The 25,262-nt window shown below is 45.9% G+C and overlaps 1 protein-coding gene across 25 annotated transcripts in view; it reads right to left on the bottom strand.

Moving 5' to 3' along the window:
• EYA2 (EYA transcriptional coactivator and phosphatase 2) overlaps positions 1-25,262 on the bottom strand; it is a 101,081-nt gene that overhangs the window by 45,858 nt on the left and 29,961 nt on the right. For 6 of the 25 annotated variants that reach the window (XM_068912598.1, XM_068912595.1, XM_068912597.1 and 3 more), the window contains exons 2-6: positions 13,140-13,258; positions 11,270-11,314; positions 8,791-8,839; positions 8,037-8,179; positions 5,073-5,189 (exon numbers count right to left, since the gene is read on the bottom strand). In XM_068912598.1, the coding sequence (XP_068768699.1) occupies positions 5,073-5,189; positions 8,037-8,179; positions 8,791-8,839; positions 11,270-11,314; positions 13,140-13,248 (463 nt within the window). In that variant the 5' untranslated portion in view covers positions 13,249-13,258. The remainder of the gene's footprint in view (positions 1-5,072; positions 5,190-8,036; positions 8,180-8,790; positions 8,840-11,269; positions 11,315-13,139; positions 13,259-25,262) is intronic. The other 19 variants (XM_068912613.1, XM_068912614.1, XM_068912611.1 and 16 more) reach the window with 4 other exon arrangements.

Genomic DNA, 25,262 nt, shown 5'->3' with positions numbered 1-25,262 from the left:
AGAGCTTGGTAAAAATGGATGAAAACTAAGAATTACCACAAGTTACAGGAGTGTGTGGTTGTATTAGTTTTTTTGATCAGCCCTACTGGGCATAGTACCACAGACAAGGAGATACACGAGGGAGATTTGGTCAGAAAGTATTAGAGTTTCTTTTTTTTTTTGAGGCACAGAACTATTCAGGTAAAATTATTTTTGATAGGTTAAGAGTATACGTTGGCAATTAAAATCATTCCTTCCGTCTATAGTACCTTTGTGATACAGTTTCATGCCATTTTTGTGAGCTACGGAACTTGCCAGTCTCATCTTTTATGTTTGTATATGTGTGTGATCTGCATTAGATATTTAGCTTCTAAACCCTTCCACATTTAATTTATTTTCATGCTAGGGAAGCATGAAAATAGATTTCCCCTTCTGGCTGTCTGTAAAATAGCTTTTTTTGTTTACCACTGAGTGACCAAAAGAATGTCCTATTCTCATTATTGCTATTCAGAGGATTCTGTTCCAGCTCAAGAACCAGAATACAATTGATAATTGCAGTTAAAGATGAAAAGCTGAACACTACCCGATTACACCTGCACCATCTGTTTTTGTAATGAAAATGAACAGACATAAAGGAAAGCAGACTCTGGCTTGAAAAGCATCATATTACCAAAACCAGCCACCAAGGAGGAGAGGCCTCAACTTGACATACTTATCCTGGCCAGAGCTTCTGCTGGTACCGAAGAAGCAGGAGAGCAAAGCCACCAGCACCAGCTACATCAGCGCGTCGGGAAGGTGAACATCTCTTACAGAGTCCTGGGAGACAAAGCATTTGTCTCCCAAGAGGTCATTTATTCCTCCGATTGGCGTAACACACCTGCGACGCGTGCCTGTTCACTGGCCGCATACGTACTTCTTAAATTAGGGGGACAGCGAGGATTTGAGGCTCCCCAGAATCTGCTCGAGATTTATGGTCTAACCAAATGCTCCTGCCTGCAGATGACTTCATTAGACAGCTCTCAGGAGCTGGTGCTGAACAGAGGTAAACAGCAATCAAAGTTATTCCACTCACATACTTCAGCTACTACCATCTTAAAGCACTTGCAGAAGCTGGCTTGAGAAAATATTTCCCTCGCACATTAAGATACAAAACTGAGCAGCACACCCTCCTGGAGAGGGGACACCTTTCCTTGCTGAGCCACCGCACACCTCGCTGTCTTCAAGATCTCGTCTCTCCTTTGACATGACATAATAAACATTTTGCCCTGGAAGTGGGGTTAAGACTTTGACTTTTAAAGTGTCCCTGAAATCTGATTTTATAAAGCTCATAAATGAAAACTTGTGCTTTCAGCTGTTTCAGCCCATCATTCAGTCACTTCCCGGGGTCAGCAACAGGGTGACCAGCAGGACTGCGGTGAACCTGGCAAAGGTCCAACCGGTCCTGGCGCGAGGCGGGGCGGCGCGGGGCAGCGAGGCTCCCGGCGGGGAGCGGGAGCAGCCGCCTCCCTCCCGCCAGGTGCTGCGGCGCGGCGTGGGAAAGCGCGAGCGCACATTCCTCGGTAGCAATCAGCACAGGAAGGCTCCTGCCTTCGCGCTCAGACTTTTCAGCAGCACTCAGCAAGGTAAATAAACCTTACGGTCAGGGCGCTTCAGACTCTTCTGCTCTTGAGCAAGTAGGAGAAGGGTGGAAATGTTTGTTTACAACAGGAAGACACATTTATTCCTGCTCCGTTTGCCTTGGCGTGAGCACCTGCCACTTGCAAAAGCTGTTCTCCTTTGTTTTTCTTTTGCATTAAGGGCTTAGCGAGCTGGCTGAAATGATCTGCCTGACATAAAAATCTGAACAAAATGAAGTGATTTCACCTAATACCACAGCATTGCCCTAGGGAACATTATCTGGAAGCACTTGGAGCACGTTCATGCTCATCCACGTATGCGTGAAGTTCCTCTCAGGCTATTTTACAACATGCGCTGTTGTGTCAGTAATTTCTCCAAGTGTAACATTTTCAAGTGCTGATGCACAGAATTTGCTTGTCTAAACCTCTTGATTGAACAAAAGGGCCACCTTAAAAACTTCAGTCCCAAGTGAGTCAAGAGTTTGCCTCCTCAACCAGCTCAGATTCTTTCAAGCTAACACAAAGCACATGTGAAGCCTTGAGTTCTGGGGAAACAAAACCCAACAGAAACCTAGACAGGAATATACCAGTCTTAGAGGGCAGCAAGAGAAAATGCCCGTACTTTGTCAGCAGTGGTGTTGCAGCCATGACTATCTAGTCATGCAGTAGCTAGCCAGGAAACAGCACAGGTGCTCTTGCTCCAAGAGCCCATAGACACAGCACTGCAGGCCTTAAGTGAAGCACCAAGCAACCCGTGACACTCCAGCATCTAGAACTGCTGGTAGTTGCAAGTGAGTTTTCCCAAAGAAAGGATTTCCACTGTTGACTCAGTGTAATACAGTCTCAAGACAAGACGGAGATATTCAAGGAGTAAAACGGAAGCCAAAAATTGGACTCCTCTTAGGAGTAGGATGGAAAAAGCTTGAAGGAGTCCAAGTGAAGAAAAGCACAGGCCCTACCTTCTGACTTTGACACATCCAACCTGGCTGCCTCCAACACATCCCATTAGGGATCCAAGCCACAATAAACCACCTTAGGGTAAGAGACGTGAGCTCTGACAGCACTAGCACACTAAGTATCAGCAGAGGGTCACCTCACAGTCCTCAGCTTTCCAAAATCACTTCTAGAATAAAACAGTTTTCACCTTGTTTCTCAGTTATATAACTGTTTAGGATTTTGTCTGCTTTCAGACTTCAAAATCAAAGTGGATGTGTCCATCCACCTTCCACGTCCACGACTGAAAAGGAAAAGAATTTTCTTCTTCCTTCCTTCCTTCCTTCCCTGGGGGATAGCTGCTGATGCAAAAGGGCACTTAGCCTAGAGATTTTAAAAAGACCCTCAATAATATCAAGAAGCAAAGCAAAAGACCTGATTTCTTCCTCACCTCCTGGGGCTGCTGTGTGACCTGGGGCTAGGCACATAATTCCTCTGTGGTTTTCCTACCTCTAGACAACCTCTGAGGGAAGGACAACGCCAAGGCAGAGCACTGCCTGTGGGAGCACTTGCCTCCCCCGCTGCATCTTGGAAGGGTTTTATCCTCCAGTGCACCAACATCTCGCAGAGCTCGCACGCACGCTGCGCCGACTGCCTTTGCCGCCATCTGGAGAGCTGCTGCGGCCAAACCATAGGTGGCTTTAAACAAGCACATCCGGACATGGACAGCCAAAGCCGAACAGGGCCTGTGCCCACGAGTGGGCTTGCTGGCACTTCCCATGTGCACGGTTAGTTCAAAACTACCTGGGGTACGCTCGTTTGTGCTGCAGTCACGTCTTGGACTGTAATGAAGGCAGATTGTCTAAGAAACAGGAAAAACATCCACATGACCGTCTTCTGGAACTGGTCTTTCAACGCTTGGCTCAGTTCATGCATTCACCACTATTCACCTCCAATACAAAGCACTTTCAAATGCAATGTACTGAGGTTTAAGCAGGAGACAAAATTCTAATTTTACTGTTTACTAGTCAAGTCCAATTCAAACATCAACGTGGAATTAAGGCATGAGGCCTCTAAGTGAGGAACAAACCTGCACTCCCCTGGACTGAAGGTGGAGGGACAGAGATGAAGTGACATTTTAAGGACTTGTCAGAGCAAATTCATTATTCTTCAAGTCTAAAATGATTGATAAAGCGGTGATTACGCTATGGTTCCTCTCATCTACTGTCATTACATTAGAATTCATCATTGCTCCTTGCAGGATTTTCTGTACAGATGTTTTAAAGATCACATTACATAGATTATATGCAAATTTTAGTGCTCCCCTTTTTCTTTTCTCTAGTGAAGACAGATCCTCCAGTTCATGCTTAATGACTCAGCAAGTCCCAGAAAAAAAAAAATCAACATACTTCACAAAGGAACTGTAAACACTGGAGGAAAGAGCAAAAGGAGTAGCAGCCAAGACAATGAAGATTTCCTATGGGCAGTTCTGGTTTCTGACCGAAAGCACCAAAATGCTCAAATTAAATTCCTCCATGCTAGAAATGGGCTAAAACAAATGAAATTCCACCATTTTCATTTATTTCACATTTCATGTCAATTCAGATTTAAACCCTTTCATGATTTTCGTGAAGTTGGCAACTCAGCACGGAGTTTCAGCACAGCTGATGTTTCATATGGCTTCTTTTCTGATCATTTAATTCCAGAACTTCAAGTTTTATTTTTAGGAAAAAAAAAAAATTGACCTGCATGGTTGTACAGCAAAACATGAAAACATGTTACAAAGCTCAAAGCATGAGGCACTGTCCTTGAAGCCTTGAGGGGGTTCAATTCCTTATTTTTATAGTCAGTTATTATTTTGACAACAGTAAAACAGTTATTCTAAACTTACTAAATCTCAGCTCAGGAACCTTGGAGGGAAAAACAGCTGCTTTCAGCTCCGCTGTTCCGAACCTCACCTCAGTAACCTTTAGCTATTTAATGATGTTGAAATTTTGGGGGTTAAAACAGGCAGATATATTTTGGCTGTTATTACTTATGCCTCAGCAGTAACAAAATCAAATGTTTTTCTACCATAATATTAGCTTGCTTTTGAACTTTAATGGAGATAACATGCAGCATCTCCACCAGGAAGCAGTTTGCTCAGGACAGCATAGGGCAGAAGCGAAATACCGGCCTTGCTGCTCGCATGAAGTGAAAAAGCCCCTCTGCTTTGTTTCCACTAAGAATCTAGGAATTCCCACTCGCATAGCAATCCCAGGTAGGCAACAAAAAAAAAAAAAAAAACTGTTTCTGCAGAAAGGCAAAGCTTGTATTGGTCATACAGGAAGTTTTGCTCGGGCACACTGTTGCTAAATCCATTACCTCTACCAGGAATTAATTCCTTGATGAGCAACCCCAAGAATTCCCTCATCCCACAGCCCTAGCTGCCCGTACCTTGCAGTTGTTTGTTGTAGCTGCAAAAGAAAAAGAGCCGATCTACCACTGGGGTATAGGAGTCTGGCTTCTCACGGCACATCCAGCAGGGAGCTGGGCCGTACTCACCGTGCATCTGGTAGGTGTATGGGGCTTGTCCGGCTGTTGGCGTACCGAAGCTGGATCCATAGCTAAGGAACCCGCTCTGCCCTGGGGAATGGCTCAGGCTGTCTTCTGTTTTGATGCCTTCGGAGGATACCGTAGGAAGAAAGAGCAGAACATGAGGGTTTGACACACAAAGATGTAACAAAACAAGTTTAGGAATTCACAATATTTCAGCTAGATTTTAGCCTAATAGGTGACCTTTCTTTCTACAATTTCTAAATTAAAAAAAAAGTATCAGCATTACACAGTGAACTCTCTCAAATAATATAAAGCCAAATACATTAATCACAAATTATTTGAGTCAGCTACATCCTGTATCCACAGCCGAATGAATAACTTATACTAATGTGGGGAAACAACCATGAATAATATTGTTTTCAGAAACAATTTCTGGACAAATAACTTTGTTTTTATATTAATTAAAACTCATTGACTCATGAACATTTTTCTGAACAGTTTTCAGATGCAAGCAATGATTAACAAGGCAACAGGAACTGCAGTGAACTAACCTCAAGACTTCTGTTCACATCAGAGCTATCATTTCAGTTCAATTATATTTTCAGCTCTTGTAGCAAAATATTTATGGGCAGGTCATACAGGAGGGTTATCACCTATTCAGTCAGATGTAATATGCAGCTCAGGAACAATAGGTAAATCCCGAGGCCACAGAATCTTTTTGTTACAAAAATCAGGCAATTAAAACTCCCGACAACTTACAGGGGGAGAGGCACTAGCTGAATTAAACACTGCAAGATGAAACCTTTGCTGCTAGTGAAAGGAGGTTGATATTTTATCTCGAGACGCTGCTGAGATCCTACAGCTGTATTTTTAAAACAAACAGCTGAAAGGTGCGTCTTATTATGAACCCTTGGGGTGTGATCTTCTGCAGCTTGCCATCCGTATTTGCACAAAACAAGAAACGGCCAGGGCACAAACCCCGCGCGCTGGGGCTGAACAAAGACCCTGTCGACGCTCCGCTCCTGGATGTATACGCTTCCCAGGCTGTTGCCATCTTTTAGCACTTTTAGGCAAACTTGCCAAAAGACCAGCCTAATCCATGTGCCTTCCACCAGTCGTGCCGTTTTCTAGCTTACTGAGTCTTAAAAGCGACAAGTCTGCATTTGCTCAGGTTGGGAATAAGTTCTCCCAAATAATTTTTTCTCTACTAAAATCACTTATTTTGCCTTCAGGGAGGATTAGCTGCAACGCAGTTGAAGTCCAGGTTAGCACCGAGAGGGGCAGGAACGTCACCGGGCAGCGAGCGACCAGGTGCTCCTGCACGCTGCAGGGGAAGGAAGCCCGGCTGCTCGGGGGTTTGCGGGAGCACGCGGAAAAACCGCTTTCCATAACATCCCCTGCTTTTCACTGACATCAGCACGCCGCATGCAAGCCCTCAACCTACCCCGGCTACAATAAATCTTCAGTGACCGAGCCTTTTTGGAAGCCTAAAAATTGTTGTCAGACAGTGAAATAACTTAGCACCAAATTAATTTCCACATAAGGTTCTGTTTTGTCTAGAAACTGGCCTACTTTTATTTTTGTGCTGACAAACAATACTGCTTCATTGTTCTTGGTTGTCAGCCAGGTGGAGTCTTTCATGGGTGTTGTGTGTCTCACGGAGGGTATATGGGCTGGGAGAGGGAAACGCTGCTCAAGGATGCTGAGAGGTCACCCGCAGGATTTATAAGCGGCATATGGGCCCGACACGTGTGCCCTAAAGACTCCCGGCAGTAGCAAATGGCTGTATTTTCACCTGCTCTAGCAGGACAACTGCTCGGAGTTTGCCTTGGAAATCAGCCAGCTGATGCAAGAGCACAAGTAGCTCCAGAAAAGGAGAAAAGGGACTCGGCTTGTTGCCCAGCCCTCCTGGCAGCACTTGGCCTCTGCCAAGCCCACTCCCCCAGCCTGGAGGGGGTGGCAGGGAATCGCCCTTCGGTAACGACCTATTGACAGCTCTGGAAAAGCTTCTTGCTGGGAAGTGATATTGTATTTGCTGAGCAAACAAAGGTGTTTCAGAGTTTGAGAGAAATCAGGAACAGAGCTACCAAGCCACGTTAATGCTGCAGGGCTCGGCACGCACGGGATCAGCTCGGGGCAAGGAGCTACAGTTTGGCAGGAGGAGTTCCTTTCTGGTCTTCAAGAGTGAGAAGAACTTCCTGGCTCTCAGTGTTCCCACACAGAGCTTGAGGATGCTCTGAAGACTTTGCATTAAGACTTGCTGTGAAGACTTAGCATCAGATTAGCATTTCATGTGTCAGCAGTGCCAACTCCATCAGTCCCCCTGCCCAATTCCCCCAGCTGCTCCCACACCAACACCATCTCGCCACGGCTGCTGCCAAGGCTGCTCATGAAACCGGACAACGAAGCTCACTGGAGTTAAAAATGCTTACTGCACTTACAATCATCCACTTAAATATGGCTTGTCTTCCAAAACCAAGGTACTTCGTATCATCTCACGCATGCCCTACTCTCTTCTGTAGCTTGGTTTTTTTGGAATACTACACAATAAGTTTTTTGATGTAGCTTGTATCATTGAAACTCAAGAAGGAATCAATGAAAGCAAAGTAAGGCAAAGCGTGGTTTACCTAAATATTATATTTACTGCAAGAGACTGTCCTGTCAGTGGGTCACGGGAACCCTCACTAGCTACCACTCTTCCATGGCACGTCTTTCTGAACTTGAGTTTCTCATGCTGTCCCTATCCTACTACTGATTGCCTTCAAATCTAGTTTGCAAAACCATAGCTCAAGACATCAAAAGCTGATGGATAGTTCAGAGAAATCCAAACATTGTTAACGAATTCAAGTTTCCCTCTAAGCCTAAGAAGAGATCATTGCCAAGATAGCAATGACCTTTCATTTTAAAGCATAAAGCTACAAATATATTCTAGGAGGAAGGGGAAGAAGGATAACACGTCGGACTACTCACTGTAGGAGGGTATCCCATAGGGCTGCCCTGGAGGAGGGTAGGCCGTGTAAGCAGCAGCTTGCTGGATTCCCGCGCTGTACTGAGTCTGTCCGTATGTTGCCATTGCTGGGAAGGGCGGGACTGTCACTATATGGGGATAATGTCTATTCAGAACAAGAAAACACAAGGTCTAAGGCAACAGTCACTGTATATTGTCTTCTAGAGCACAGGTAAGACACTTCTAGTGACATTTTCACAAAATAATACTCAAAGCGTGATGGGGAATATCTTGCAATTTACTAGGCAAGGGCAAAGGTTTGTTTCAGTATACGGCTCCTGATATGATCTATTAAGATTAAATTACCTAAATGCATGGGGACTTAAGGACTGTGCAAAATACGTGCAACACATTTTAAAAAAATCATAGTTTGATTTTCACTCTTCATTTTGTGTTTGCCACAACACAAACCAGCGTCATGGGAAGCCTCTGACATTTTAACGTATTCCACTACGGTCGCTCAAAAACAAACCTACGCTCAGAGTGGTACGGTTTGCATTCCTAGGGCTCTGAACGCATACCGCTTGGTACCTCCAACCTTCTTCCACCCCATATCTAACAAGATTAAGAAATGGCTACTTCCCTGGGTCCCAGACATACAGGAGAACAGGTGGGTGGGCTTAAGGCATATGCTTTTTAAGGTGACAGCAGCTTCGGCAAAATGGCTGCTAAGCAAAACAAGGTTTTTAAATTACAGAACTTGGCAGGAGCACTCACTTTGTGGAGTACAGATGGAGAGGACACTGTGGTGCTGCTTTGCTGTTGCCTGGAAAGCAAAATTAAAGGGTCTTAGATTTGCATCATGTTCTGTTCTACAGCCAAGCTGATACCACCGTTTTTACAACTGCTGGTTTGCGAGATTTACGTAGTAATTAGGAAACACTGGTTTTCAGTGAATCTCCAAAGAGCTGAAGTAGATAAACACTCAAGGATATAAAAGCAAGTACTATGATTACTGAAGTGACTTAAGGTCACTGCACTTTTTGCCCTTTTCCTTTTTTTTGTACTATTCTAAACTGTGACTGAATCTAGTTATATGTTTATTAAAATACATCAAATCAAAAGAAATATAAAAAAATACAGCTCTGTAACTCTCCTTACTCTTGAATTTTTGGAGTTAGTTATAATCTACCTTACTGACCTGGCAATAATCAAAATATTGAACCAGTAGAAAATGAATCACGCAAACAAGTTAAGGTGCAGGATGCCTTCCAATACACCACACACTTGTACCCGGCAACACTAACAGAGAAAAACATGCCACCATTTTTATTTAGAAATGAATTTAGGTTTAATTTAATTAAAATCTGAATTAAACCTGCCAGTTGCCTGATGCAAGTTCTACTGAAAACATAGTGCCTAAATGCCACCATAAGTAGTATGCAGGTTGCCTCCACAATGCCATCCAAATGTTGTTTCGCAGGTCTTGGTTGGAGCCTTTAGATGTTTTTATAACAGCATAAATACCAAAACACCCTCAAAAACATCAGTAATGTTCTAGCCAGCTGTAATAATCAGCACACCAGATTAATTACATGTTGTTTCTCCATGCAGGGAGAATATCAGTACCATGACATCTGCTAACAGCCCCGCCACCCCATGCATCAGCTGGTGGCACCCCTCGCATGATTTGTTACGGGGAAGACAAAACACCATCCAGTCTTGGGCAGAGGAGATGATGCCTCAAGCCCAGGTGCAGAGTTGGGTGGAGCGGGAGGCTCAGTGGTGCCTTCCAAAGCCGGCAGGTCCCCCCAGCAGGCAGGAGCATCCGTAGGGCTAGACCCGGCGCATATCCCCAGCGCGGCAAGAGGATCATCCTCCATAGGAAGTCATCTATAACTGCACCGGTTTCTTTGTTCAGCAGTAAATTGGTGAATTAAACATTTGAAGCATGTTTTATGTAATGAAATATGCAAATACCTATACAATCTAAATATAAGGAAATAGTCCTATGGGTTTGAGTAACTTGGTATGCCAGAAAACCTGGAGAGATTTTCCAAAAAGATCCAGCACGCTCACATAGGAAAGGTTCATTCCTCCTGGTCTAGTTCTCTTTTAAAGTTTCTCTTTCCTCCACAACCTTTTTTCACAATAGTTTATGATGTGGCTTTATCATTTTACCTCAAAAAATGGGGGTTACACCAAACTATTTTTAAATATTTTTTAATCTGTTATGAATTTTTTTTACTAAATTTCATTTAAAATGCATTTTATCTTTCTTTGTTTGTTAATTGAAAAAGATACAATGGTCGTGTATGAGTTTTTAACTAAAAATATTTAATAAGAGATGTTATTCTCTTTTTAGAATGTTAACGGGTGTAACGTCTACTGTATGTAATGATACTACTGAAAAAGAGCTCCATTTTCAAGGAAACAATTACATCTGATTAAAAGACGGAAACCTTTGAAACAAAGGGAGTTTTTTCCCCCCAGACTCAGAAATGTTCACAGATAACCTCACTCAAAAGTAACAAAATTTAGAAAATATCCACATACTCCTTCCTCTGCTCTCCCAGATAGTTGCAATGCTTAATAATAACGGCGTGTTCGGTTAGACTAGATCAAAAACATGAAAATTAGAGGTGTCTGTGCTTGGGCGCTCAGGACTATTTTCTGCACTTGAAAGCAAGCAGCCCCTTTTGGTAGGGGCCAGTCACTCTCGGGCCTCTCGGGAGCACCGGTCTCCCAAGGTCCCTGCGTGGTGGTCGCCTGCGGCCGCGGTCTGCCCCTCGCACGCACCCACGGAGCTGCCTCCCGCTATTGCCGAGGGAAAAAGTCCCGCTGGGGTAGGTGCATTCGTGCTGCCTACCGAATACACTGCGGGCACCGAGAGCAACAAAGCCATAAGGCTCCTTCTCTACTTTTGGACAAGTCGCTGAGATTAAAGGAGGTTCCTAAAAAATAATTAAAAAAAAACATAAGAAAACAACCCCCCCACACACACACCCAACTAGGCACTTCCATCCCTGGAACACCTTTGGAAGCATCGCTGCCGCAGTTCCTCTACCTCTATCTAAAATGTGGTAACACTAACTATTCCCCCAGCAAGAGGCTGCAATGGTTTGTTTTTTCTAAAGATTTTAAAAAATACTGAAACAAGATAGAGTTACCTAAATGTACACATAGCTTTATATATACAGGTATAGGAATAGCAGGTACAGAAAAAAGGTTGCCTTTAAGCCAAAGGTGGCCTTACCTGACTCAGCATCAAACTGCCTGTGAAAAATTTGCTTTGACTTACCTGAAAGAAAATAGTTAAGAAAATAAGATTTTTAGATTGCGGAAACAAAAACTATACCTTTTCTGTCAAGCTGTTGCTCATTACCAAGTACAGTTGCATTGGAGAAATTTTTTTTGGGTTTTCATTCATTATGCCTTTCAAATTTGAAAAACAGCAGGAGAACACAGAGTTTGAGCACAACCTGAATTTCTTTTATAGTTGAAAAATATTGCAGTTTCAAATTTTTTAATTTTAAAAGAGGTAAATACAGAGTAAATTCATTTAAGAAAGCCAAATAGGGATTTACTAGGTATGAATACGCGATGTGCTACTGTCATTGTCAAAAACAGGCAAGTTACAATTACAAGCCTTTCAACCCAAATGTATAAAACTGCTGGCAAAGTGTATATTTGAAAATCACTTCACATCTCATGACAAGCATCCACGAAATTGGCAGGCCAGACGTCTAAGCGGACATCTGCATACATAAGTATTACTGCTCAGTTTGATAAAGTGAAACCTCTATTTGCAACACAGAGCGTACGTTTATGTGCATTTCTTGCACTGGAGGTCTGGGACTTCACCCAAATATTCTCCCGTTCTCCAAATTAAGGAATATTTTCAAAGGAAAGTGCATAACCATGGTAGTACAGGTACCATATTCTGCTGTATTAAAAAACAGCCACAATATGTCTCTAAGAAATCTATCAGCACGAGTTGCCACTAGCAGAGTGGTGTCCAATGGTACAATTGTTGTGCTGACTCTTATTTATAGAGCATAACAACATATAGTTCCTGCTCCAAGGAGTTTACAAAACGATCCATTTAAAATTCATTTCTAGCTCTAATCTTTTCTGTAAATACATATTTTAAAGTATGTTTCCTTTAGATTCTTATCCTTCCTATGTTCCTGTAAACAGGTAGATATGACGTACGTGCCTTAATCACGCAATTTCTAATGCCTCAGCAAACATGCAAGCACAGCATCTCCATGGCTTCTAGGAGCCTGTAAAGGAAGGGTTAAACATACTCCTAAAACATAATAGCAGGGACCTTCTGCTCGCTCCCCTCCAACAGGAAGGCTGACAGATCCCGACCGCAGCAAACAATAGCTGGGATTGTGCTAGCAAGAACTAGTTCAGCTGCATCACTTGCCAATAATTTTTTTAACAGATTTAACATTCTTCTGTTTCCTTCACTGGAAGAGTACGATGAGGGGGCAAAGGAAGGAGGAGGAGAAGAGCAGATAAATTTCCATCAGAGCCTCCCTGAGCCACCAAAAGAATTTGTCCCTGGTACCTGCCAAATGCAAAACTCCAGAGCACGGAGCAGAGGGCTGTTTGGGGAGGACAGCGAGGACCTGGGAGCGACGGGGACTGGGGCACAGCGGCTGCCCTGGCCGAGCGCTTCCTCCCTGGCACTTGCTGCCGCCGTCCCCGAGCCGCGGACACCGCAATGCCAACCTTACATCCCCGCCACCCTTGGGGCTGCTGCCCTAGCGGCATCCACACCAAAACTGCCAGCTCTACACAAAATATGTTTTATATGTGCAACTATTCCAGGGCAACATACATGTTTGTGTGCGGGTATGTACACACCTACCACACACATATATATATAACATTTCAGTTCTGTTATTCACAGCTTTGCTGAACTAATAGATTCAGATGCAACTGGAACAGGTACAAAAAACACTCAAATAAAAATCTAGGTTGCTCACTACACTGGAGGACTGATCATCACCAGCGGAGGCCTCACATGCGGCCAGCTCCCTTTGGTTAGATATGTATGTACATATATACGTTACGCTCAAGCTAATAAGCAGTAAGCAGAAGAGGCGGCCTACCTTCTATGTCATCTGGAGCCGCGGCATAAATGTTAGAAAGGCTGAGCTTCAGTCTGTCGGAGCACTCTCTGTTTACAGTCAGGCTGGGTGATATCACTAGATCTAGCATTTCCTTATACCTGAAGGAAAACAAAGGGAAAAATATAATTTATTCATTAAATTATGCATGCTTACTAATGATTCCACTTTTTTTCCCTAAGAGTATAAATATTAAAGCTGATTACCTAAACCCAGGCTTCATATAAATTCCACATAATAACGTTCACTAAAGTTTTCATCAAAGGGAAACGTGAAATTAAAATGAAGTTACTTGTTCCCTTGGAGATTACACCCAACTGATTAAGGCTTTCCTTTTCTTCCTGGATTTTGCCATCAGAAAATTAAATTTCTTTATCTCTTAAATGCCATCAAAGCAAGGATGTGCACAAGAGTGTGCAGCAAGGCTCCAGAACAGAGTATTACGGACTGAAAATGAAGTTGAGGACACTTAACAGCATTATCTGTCTTACAAGATAAGAAAGATCGTACAAGTGCGAGGAGAGGTTTAGGTGTCCAGGCTACTCCCAATAACTGCTGAATATCCCTCGGAAAACTGATCCCAACCACAATATCCTGACCGTTAGGTGGCAGTGATACAAGGACAGTCTTTTTCATATAAATAACCTCATGTGATTTAGCTGAAAATCTCAGATGAACGATCTATGTCATACAGGACTCGCGTTTCCAGCAACAAAAAAAATCCACACTTTTTTTGAATGTGCACCCATGACTTGCACAATAAGGAAAGCACACAAACGATACACCACACCATCAGAAAAGGAGGATTGTGTCATTATTTCAGACCCTACAGACAGAACGAATACCACAATTGTCAATATACGTGTTCAAGTCCACCGGTACACCTTTTCGGAAGTGGGATCCAAAGACACCTGCTTCAAAGAGTCGCTTGAAGCATTAGATGTTCTGGATGCAAACCAAAACATGGCATTAAGTGCATAGATTTGCATACCTATGTTTGAAGTTTGGAAGGAAACCTTGTGTTATATTAAATACGCACCACAGACAGGCATAATGATGTTTTTATGCAAGGCAGGATTCCTGGACAACTTCACCCCCAGAATGTTCTGCCCTTGTTCACTACGCAGTCAGTGGCTACAACTTGAATCATGAGGAACCCACCGGCTAAAGACAATCTGCAGCTAAGCTTGCCTGTTTTTTTTGTTTTGTTTTTTTAAAAACACTCACAATGCCATGGGAACCTGCACAAACTTTCAAAGGCTGCACCAATGTATTTTGCAGCTTTTGCTTCAGGTCCAGAAGAAACCACAAAAAGAAAAGGATTCAAAGATGCTACTTTTTCTCCTTGGCTTTCTGCAGCCACATCAAGCGTGTCCTCACCTCGTCCCCTGGAGCTAGTCCCCCCCACGCTAGGGAAGAGCACGCCTGTGCTTTGGGATAGCGACAGAGCTGGAGCGCAGGGTCAAGCGGGAGCAGGGACTGACTTCCAAAAGCCCCCGTGGGCTTGCCTTTCCACCCACCACCAAACACGTCCTGCAGCGAACGCGGCTGGGACACCCCCCTGCCCTCAACCAGGGATGGATCTACCCGTTCTGGACTGGCCGGGCAGCAGAAGGCACGACAGCCGCAGGCAGGCTGGTAGTAATACGTGTAGCACAGCACACCAAAACATCACAGAGTAAAAGACAACAACACACAAATCTGAAACGTCGACAGTGGGTTTCTGCAATACTAATCTAGGCACTTCTGTGAGAAGCGAGGAGGTTCATTTTGATTTTCTGTTTAAATATGAGGATATGACTTCACCAGCTTGGAGAAACAGAGAACAATAAACCACATACTTTTTACCTGAACCTCTCCAGTCCCTTTTTCAAAGACTGCAAGTCCTGGCGAGGGAGGGTAAGTATTGTTACGAGCAGGCACAACAGCTAACAGCTGGGAAGGCACCATGCCCTGGCAGAGAGACCACCCATCCTCTGGGAATTTGCAGAACTGCCAAAAAGGGTGAGGAAGTGGCATAACCCCATACAGTGTCCACAGTCCCGGTCCTCCTCCTTTCTCCAAGTGGGATCTGGGCTCCCCTTAGAAATCCACGTGCACACATAAATTGTTGCCACCCACACGGACTCAAGTCCTGAGATGAGCGAACGCTGTCTGATTAGGTGCAACGATGCAGATCCAAAGTCAGCAGAGACTAACCAACATGGTAGAAATACAGCATGCAGGATGCAGCGCACACGAGATCCATGCCCCCTAACTGCTGCACCTTGAGGATTCGTTAAGGAAATAAAACTAGCATAGAAGTGCTGCTTTGCAGCTCCCCTGTTGCTGGAAGATCTCAAAGCCCTTTAACTTCTGCTGTGTCCCTGTAAGACCAGCACAACTCCTGCCTCCCCCTCCCTGCCTTAGACTCAGACACTGATGCACAGCAAGACACAGGCGAAACAGAAGATGCACAGGGGCCACCACTGTGCCCACAATCACTGCTCACGCTACCAATGGCGTGCAAATGCAATGAGGTGTCCAACTGGTATGTGAGCTAAAAACCCTAGTCCCTGGCTTCAAAAATTCCTAAGTGACTCAATCTAATGGCAGAGCCCAAAGAAGAACCTAGAACCCCTGACTCTCGCCCTAAACCGAACATAACCCACGGGAAGCTTTACTCGGGAAATCCAATGATGGACACAGCAGTGCTGTCATTCCTAATGGAGCCAAGTACGTTTTTACACATTACCTGTGCGACTCTACCCATCCGCGTGGCTACCTGCATGATGCCGTGTTCTGTTCAATTATATTTACTCACAGGAGCTCAAAAACAAATGCAATCCAGGGTCCCTGCGGCGGAAAGGAAGATCGGCAAGGGTGTAAAAGCGTGCTGCCCCCTCCAGAAGGGGACCGCCATCAGCTGGTGCAAGCTAGAGCAGCTCCCAAAGACGGGAAAGACGCAGCAGGCTTGCAGGGGGCCCCTCCATCTGATGGCTCCTCCAGGGAACCTAGAGTGACTCAGAGACCAGCAGCGGCCCCAAAGGGCCATGAGGACGAGAGGGATTCCCAAGCCATGACGGGAACGTTTCAAAATCTTCGCAGCAGGCTGCTTCACAGCACAACGTGTGCATCTGCCTCAAAGTCAGCTCCAGGCATAGGGGAAGGCAGCAGATATTTGGAGCGCCATACTGATGGGCAGTAAGGGCAGCCATGGCCCTTCTGCATGCTTCACCAGCGCCAGAGGAAAGCCGTGTCTTCCCAGAACGGCTCATCCCCCTCTTGCCTACACGGCCAGGCTGCCACAGAGAAAGGGGCTGGAAAGGATTCAGTGGTGCCAGTTTCTTGGGGCCGGACATGGAGGAACAAGGTCTCCCCCAAGTGCAACACTGGCTGCTCCTGCTGCCCTGCCATGGGAAAGAGCAGCAGGCTGAGCCGGCTGAAGCTCTTTTCCTAGAGGAATTACTTTGTTCAAATCCATTGGCACCAAAATTAAATTTTACTTGGACTGTCGAGATGCCTAGCTTCAGTTTTTCTGAAAACCAGGTTTTCTTTTCCACTGTAAGCAATGTCCACCTTTTTTTTTTCCTCCTTATTTCCTTAATGCTATACCCGAATTGGAGAAAAGCAGGGCCATCCCAGATCTTGTCAGGCAGGGGATGGTTGACATTGTTTCTCAGATAACACATGCCCTTCAGCACAATCCAAAAGCCCATCACTCACGACACTGCCCAGACGGCTGCCAAGTGAAGGGGAGCAGATGTTTACAGGGAAATGATCTTTTATAATGATTAATGCACTCTAATTACATCATTGTTCAGGGATTTCTTTAGCTACTCTGACTGATGATTTTTCTATTGGCTTTGTTCTGTTCACTTTTGTATTCCCAAAGTCATGTCACACTTCCCTATAGTTGTCCTCTACCCTTTTCCTACCTTTTTTCAGCTTCTATTTTACTTTAGAGTATATATTAGTCGCATGTACAAACAGGTAGCTTGCCACAGAAATGCCTGTCTGCTTGTGTGTATCATGTATGTGATTGCACTAGTGGCTTTGCCTGGTTTGCACGCATCATTTACCAATTTGTTCATGCGCATTTCTTGCTTATGTACTTCTCCACTAGAGTCTCTGAAATTCTAGTTTTAACAATGGCCAGTCTAGGGAAAATCTCTAGTGACATAATGGAACCTGGATGGCATTTGATACAGTAAATGACATGCTGGAGCGCAATCAGTGAAAATATTAGGTCTTTGTTTGCTAGCTTTTTAGAGTAAAAACGTTTTCTGGCTTGATTAGTGTACAGTAAATCAGTAATACAGCTTGCTGAATATGAGCTTTTATTAAAACCAGCAATGGCAGCATCCAGCATGTTGGGCTGACAGACATCTGGAAGAACTTTTGGCTTCTATAATTAAGGAGAACCTTGTGTGAATTTGGTGCTCAGCTTTTCCATTAGAATCCCCTAGTCAAAAAACAATATTTTGCCCTAAAAGTTGGCCTATAAAATCTCTGCCAAGAACAGAAACTTTTTTCTTTATTTTAGAAAGGAAAAAAGAAAAAGAAAAGCCTTTTCAGTCATTCTGAAGTTAGGAATGCTAAATTAAACATTTTAAGGTTTCAAATTTTTGATTGAGGTTTTTGGGTAACCTACAAGTTACTTTTTTTTTTTTTACTACAGTGTTTTGAAGGCAGCAAATCCAGGCCCCAAATCAAAACACTCGGATGCGAGCTTAAGATCAAACCAGAGAGCAACCCCATCCCTCCTGGGAGAAGTGTTAAACATGGGAACAAATGCAATGCTGAAGCGGGACCTTCCGAGCGCTCTGGGTGCTAATGGTGGTGAGAACCAGAGAGCAATCTGATAGATAATATTTTGAAAGGATGAAGCAGGATGCCAGTCTAAGTGTTGTGGGCAGATGCCACCACACGGTCACCCTGTCCAGCCCAGCGGACAGCCAGAAGGCGCTTGGGGCTCTTCGTAAAGCTTAGGCCTCTCCTCCTCAGGCATAACTTAAAACACCTCTAAAGCCATCACCTCTGGACTATGGGCATTTCCATCCCTACTTTGAAGGCAACAGATTGGTCCTAGGAGTTCCTAAATTTTCCTGATCTCTCTTACATTTCTGGAGCGAGAAGACAGTACTCTGGATTCAATATGCACAAGTACACAAATGAAAGAGCACGTCCAGAGCGCTCGCAGTGAATAAGACAGCTGGGGTGAGCAGTACCAGGGGTAAACTCGGTGGCTCAGCAATGAAGAGTTTTCAATGGGAACGCGTGCAAGGAAGAGCTGATCATCTGTCTGGTAACAGCAGCGGTCTGCAGGAGGGTATCTGAGTGATCAGAGGCTGCTGGTCCAGTTCAGAAAGGACACGTCACGAGTAAAATACAACATGGAAAAAAAGGCTGACACGGTCGTGGGAAAATAAAGAGAACGAGCTCTGCCTCTGCCCTCCGTGGACGAGCTGATGAGCCAGGAGCCTTGCAGCACGATGCAGGTGAGAAACAAGAGATTCCTGCCCTTGGGAAAAGCCTGCCAGATCCTACAGAAGGAAAGGCAAGAGACTTCAGCAGACTAAAAAATTCACAGAAAGCCTGCCCATGAGAGGAGAGGCCAATCTAGAAACCTTGTCGCAGGGATCTTCTCAAGGATTTGTACTAATATCTGGCTAGAGGCCAAATACAAGCTCAAACCACTAGACTTTCCTAACCATAGGCACATGCCAACACAGAGCCCTAGGCAGGACTGGTACAAGCCAAGTCCTCTGCTTCAGCATTGCTGAGAAGGGGAGGAGCAGAGATAGAGACTGCAGCCTAATTACAAAAGTAGCATTTTTGTTTTGCTTCCATGACTTTATCTGCTTTTAATTAATCAACTGCTTTCACCTTTACCCTCCTCCAAGGCTGGCACAGATCACTAAGTAGAAAGCTGCAGCTTTACATTGCCTGTGGTTCTCATCATATAAAAAGACAACAGCCTGATTTTCTACTAACTCCATTACAGAAGTGAATTCTTAAAAAGTAATCTGCAAAAAAAAAAGTGAGAAGATGGCTTTCTCATCTTTTTTCAAACAAACAAAACCAAAAAACCCACCCCAATCCTAAAAGGTTTGTCTTTCCTTCGATCCTAGGAAGTGCCAGGAGATTTGCTGCTTTTTTTCAGTATCTCAGGTAAAATTTTCAAAAGCACCTGCTGACTATGTCTCATTAATTTTCATCGGAAATTAAGATTTTAATGTTTTAATTCCTTGGGAAGCGCAACAGCTTAGCCATCTTTCCAAGCTAACTGCTTACAAAATTACACCCCCCTCTTTCACCCTGCTCCTCTTCCCCACAGAGAGACCATTAGTTAGTGGAGGAAACCCTGTTATCTCACGGTCACCTTCCAAGCTGCATAGCAACTGGGAATCTCCTGTATGGAACATTTGGGCTACTTCTATTCACACATTTCAAGTAGAGGAAAGTAATTTTGCTTCCTCTGTCACTTTAGCCCACCCCATGCTGCTTGGCTGTTTTCTCTCTGTATAACAATGTGTTTGTTCCTTCGACTTCAAGGACTCAAAAATGCTTCAGCAAGTGGAAAGCCACCCTGCTATTAGCTCTTTCATAACGCTTCTCACCACCACGCTCTTTGCTCTTACAGAATGCATCTTTGCTCATCCACCAGCAAATCAGACAGACGCATGCAGGAAAGGCCTGGACAGGCATAAAGTTAAACCTGAGCTGGCATAAATGCTCGCGTACGAGACCGACAGCACGGCAGCGATGACAAGATACGCCTCCAAGGTGACCTGCAGGGCAGCGCGCCCCAGGCTGCTTGTATTCCCGAGAGCTGCCTCGCGCTGACGTACCCAAATAATAAAAGCAGCAGTAAAAGTCTGGATCTAGCATTCCCCAGCCCGTTCCCGAGAGCAGAAGTAAGGGCACTGCGAGCGGTACAGCTTGTAGCGCAGTATTTTGGGTTGGGGGTAGACGGAGGTGCAGAGCCCCTCGGGCTAAGGCTTGAAATAAAAGGAACGGGGTAAAGCTGTGTGACGGACGAGGGACGAAAGCCACGGGACTGAAAGGAGAAACAAAATGAGGTGGCAGCGAGGCTGCTGCTGATGGTTGGGCTGAGGGTAGCAAGAGAGAAAAACAACCAGATAGGACAGAGGAGAAGCTGGGCTAAACTCACGTCCACAGCAAGGACTTCTTCACCTGATGCACCAGGAGCAGGGGAGAAAGCACGCAACGGAGAAAGCTGCCCAAGAGCAGGCATGCCGAGGCACCCGTCGCAGTGCGCGTGGGGACGCGCAGAGCGTGCCCGGGCGCCGCCGGCCCCGAGGCTGCCCGGTCCCCGTCCCGCAGCCCTTCCTCTCGCACCCTCCGTCGCAGGTTGTCTTTGACCGGGACCCGCTGCCTCCCAAATGCCCTCCTTCCACGGCTCTCGCCCTCCGCTCTGCTGCGGCCTCCACCTCTCCCCAGCCCGCAGACGTCCCCGCGGGGACTCCGGCTCACCACCTCCGGTTACGCGTTGTACGGACCCTACGCTTAACTTCTCCTTTAACCCATCGCGTGGTTGCATGCACTCTTATTAAAAACACATTTGTATCAAGGTCGCAGGAGAGCGACCATTTTTCATTTTGCCTGTACTCTGCCGAGGACTTTGCAGTAACTAATGATATTTCTGACCTTTCAATCAACAGGGCTGGCAGCTTGCGACTGCCGGCTCAGCCGCGGCTTCCGCTCGCTTCGGACAAGAGCGATGCACAGCGGCGCCCAGTTTCAAACATCGCTGTCAGGCTTGGGATACTCTCCTCTTCTGTTTAGTCCAGCACTGGAAGAGCTGGACACATGATGTTAATAAAAGTTGTGGTTCTAACAAGGAGGGGGGGAAGATACCGTGGCAGCGCTTCAGTTTGCACAAAAAGAACTGGAAATGAGAGCCCAAGCACCCAAATAATTATAGTACGCTCGTTAATTCAACAGTCAAACGAAAAACAAATTTTGCCCAAAGAAAACCAGCCCCAACCTTTCCATATTAATGCCAGGTATGTCTAAATGGATTCCCTTGACCTAAAAATAAAAAACTTGGTTTGGGTTTACATTAACATTTTGACATTTATTTTCCTCTTTAAGTGTCTATTCCTAACCAATTTTAAGAAAAATAACTGAGAAAATAACAAAATGGATCATTTGTCACACTTCTGAAACCACTGTTGTTTAAAACATGCCCAGAGTATTCTGACAGTTTTAAAACCCTTCCCCACATTTTTTTTTTAATGAGACACTCTTTTTGATAGAAGTTTTACTTTCACTGGAAGTTTTCTGCCTTGCCCTAACAATAGACCAGACAGTAAAAAACAAATGAAAAATCCTTACGAATTTTGAGCCTATTTCACGTCTCCTCCTCCCCCCCCCCCCCTTTGAGGGAAGCCTGCCATATGATTTTGGAGTGCTTAGGACTGACAAAGGCCATTGCACGCCTTGTTTCTCTGCAAGTTCTGAATTTCCAGAAGCCTTGGCTTGCTTCGTCGGCCTTCATCACCTGCTACTCTAGACTGCTTTTCAATGATATACATGCATATATATATTTTTTTCTTATATATCTACATTTGTAAACAGACTTTTTTCCTTGCCTCAGACCTATTGATTTGAACAAAGCAGGCTCCTTCCTGGTAAATCAATGTTCTTCCCTCTCCCAGCAAGACTCCCCTTCTCGGGGGCTCCCTCCCCTGCGCCTACGCGCCAGCCGTGGAGCGAGGCAGAGGAGGACGCGGGGCCCGGAGCGATCCCCCCGCGCTTCCTGCAATTAACCCGGGAAGAGATTGAAGACAGATAGGCTGGAGGAAGCATCAGCACTTTCAGGTTGATCAGCCCAAGGTAACCCTGGGAATAAATACTTGGAAAGGCCTGAGTGCACACACAAACAAACAAGGCAAGCTACCTTAGCTGCGATTGTTTGCAAGGAGGGCACGGTCTGATGGATGAAAGGTAGCTTGAAAATTGGAGGGGAATAATAACAGGGTTTGCACCACAGACTTTCAATTTGGCAGCCTAACCAGGAAATACATTGATTGCTCTGAGTCATTTTTTTTAAATTAATTTCAATGCTAGTATTTCACTTAGAATAAGTCAAAACGGAAAAAGTTAAATTTTTCAGAACGCCTTCCCTTGTTTTCTTCTATTGAACCTGATAAATTGTGCAAAATTTGCAAAAGAACTTACTATTTGCTAAAAAGTAAATAAAACCACTCTGCGCTCTTACTGCGTACAATCAAGCACCACTCGGGTCACGCCGAGCCAGTAAAGAAACACCGTGAGCCCACGGTCACTCGGAGAGTAAAATTGTGCGTGCACATACATATTTACACACATACAAATACACACTCTCACACAAATTTCTGCATTTGTCTTTGACACCGACATGACTTTTAACTCCATTAGGCCCCTCTAGGGCTAAAAACTTATTTAAAACTAAATCATAAAGATAACACGACTCCAGTAATAATGCTTTAAGAAAAAACATGGGATTTGGAAGGAGGCAGTAACAGCTATTCACGCAGAAGTACTCGAGCTCCTGCCACCGCAGCGCGCAGGAGCGTTTCCCGCCTTGGAGCCTCCCTGTTACTTCCACGTCAAGTCACCGATTTAGCATTGAAATTAGCAGGGAAACGAACTCGGAGAAACTAAGTCACCTACAATTCTGGCCCTGTATCTCTGAGCAGTGATTTATCTCCACAAGGAAGAAGAAGAAAAAAAAAAAACCACCCCACAGGAAGCAACTCCTGGCCCAGGTGCCTCGGGAGCACTGAGCGCCAGCGGAGCAGCTCGGCCCGCGGGCCGGGAGCGCCGACGGGCGACGCGAGGGGGTCGTTCTGCCCGCTGGCGTCACGACGCGCTGACAGGCTCGAGCGGGCTGAACTTGACTTCTGGGTTCCCCCCCTCGCTTCCCCGCTGTGCACTGGCGGCAGGGAGGAAGAGGGCAGGACGCAGGTGCGGCCGGGGAAGCTGGCTGGCCAGCAGCGAGCTCGAGGCCGAGCGCCGGCGCGTCGGCAGAGCGGGGGCCGGATTCTGTAAAACGCCTCTCGTTAGCGCTTCCAAACGTAAAGCAATTCGGCAACTAGAGCGAAATCAGTAAGTCAGAAACTTATTACAGCTGCACCAGGGCAAGGCAAAGCGGACGCGACGCCAGGCTGGACATCGCGGAAGCCTCAAAGAGGAGCCGACGCTGCAGGGGAAACGCAGCTCCTCCTCGGCGCTCGCCCCTGCCCGGACACCCGCCGCGGTCCGGCCGAGAGAAACTCTTTGTGCAGAACCCTACAGTCAGCGTAGCAGGAGGCGGCAGAGAAGTCACGGCAAGGGGCAGAGGGTTGGGGGGTGGACAGCACGGCGCGAGCCCTACGCAGAAGCCGGCGTCGCGAGGGCGCCGGATGCAGAGAGCCGCTGCGAGCCACGCGGCAGCCGGCCGCGCCGTGTTGCCCTTCCCTCTGCGCAAACGCCCCCGCCTCGGGCCGCGCGCGAGCCTCTCCCCGCGGCTTTGCTGCCGACCTGAAGGGCAGCAGCAACTTCGGTTTTCCTTCTGCTGCCTAGCGGTCAAGGAAGAGAGGAGCTGGGCAGCTTCTCAGCACCAAGAGAAACGAAGAGCGTCTAACGGCCACGTTTCATGGAGTTAATTGCAACGAGTGCCAAAAGGAAACTTTTTCCAGCAAGTTTAGTACCGGACTGCTTTCCCCCGGGGAGAGGAGGGCTGGAGGCTGCCCTTCCGCGCAGGCGGATGGCTGAGCGCTGTTGTGGGCTTAACGTGCATGGTTACCCGTAAACACTCATAGCAGCCAGCTCCGAAGAGAGAAGTCCCGATTCGAACAGAAGCAACGCCTCCTTTATGCTGTTTCCACAGAAAAAGGAACACACCAGAAATACTCGCTCACCACAGCTGGGGGACAACTCGGTTAATAAAACCCCCCGGTCACTGTGCGCAGGAGAGCGTGCTCCCACATGGACAGCTCACATCCTCTGGGCAACTGAGTCCCACCCCCAAGGGCACCTCCCACTATCGCTGTACTCGACAGACAGCGGCAATGACAAAAACACATACTTTTCCATGAGGGATACAGTTTGTCTTAAACACAAGGCAGCTTCTGCTGAGTTCTTCCAACCTGCAAAGCTCTTCGTTTTGTCCCCTGTGACAGGACCTCATCAGCACTCAGCAGCGCACTAATTGCAGGAGATTTTAGGGAAATGTGTTTAGGTATCTGGAATGCACTAGCATCCACACCGTCCACAAGACGATGCTTTAGTAGGACAATTTTTAGCAATATGTTTAAGTACAGGTGGAAGGCGACATGGTGCTGTGCTAACCCTCGTATGAGCCAAGCGTGTATTCGCCCAGTTTGCACTGGCCCAGATACCTTATTTACCTTTGCAGCTACATCATACAAATTGCTCTGGGAAAACGAGACAGACTGAGGTCTCAGACAGCCCAGACTCACCACTGCCTGCTGAGGGACACGGAGGCAGCGCCGGCAGCCAAAGCCGCCCTTGCACCCCAGGGCAGTGTGCATTGCAGGGCCGGCAGATGTCCTACCAATGATCTGGTATCGAGGTGCATGTCATCATACAGCCAGGTCTGACGCCGGCTGGGGAGAACTGGCTTTAGGTGTTGAAGGAGGCAACTGGGAATTGCAATTCTCATTTTGCTCCCAAGCTCCATCACTAACAGATTGGGCAAGTTTCTCATCACTGCATTACGGCCTCTGCAAAATTGGTAAATGCAGTAACAGCTGCCAATTAAGCTCTTTTTAGGGGCTGGAAAGTGCTCTGAAATCTTCAAGTGTAATTTGTTGTAATACTGCACTGTGAATAGCCTTGCTGATGAATAATATCCTGAACATGAGATATCCAAAAATGAGGTGAGGCATGAGAGCTGCCTGTCAGGGTATGCTCTCATTCTTTTTTGGCCCCAAAGCTCTCCATTCCCAGGTTAAGAGAATTTCTTCACCCATGTGATTTACTCCTGGAAGCTGTCAGACTCCTGCAGTGGCTCCAGCAAACTGGCAAAAAAAGGTGAGGCTGCCCCTTTACAACAGGCCTGCGTCAGCACCTCCACGCTCAGCCTGTAAAGGACCTGCATTCGGGGACTAA

This window comes from Struthio camelus, chromosome 18, assembly GCF_040807025.1.
Source record: "Struthio camelus isolate bStrCam1 chromosome 18, bStrCam1.hap1, whole genome shotgun sequence".
In the NCBI taxonomy this organism is placed as follows: Eukaryota; Metazoa; Chordata; class Aves; order Struthioniformes; family Struthionidae; genus Struthio; species Struthio camelus.
This window is presented reverse-complemented; position numbering and strand designations above follow the sequence as displayed.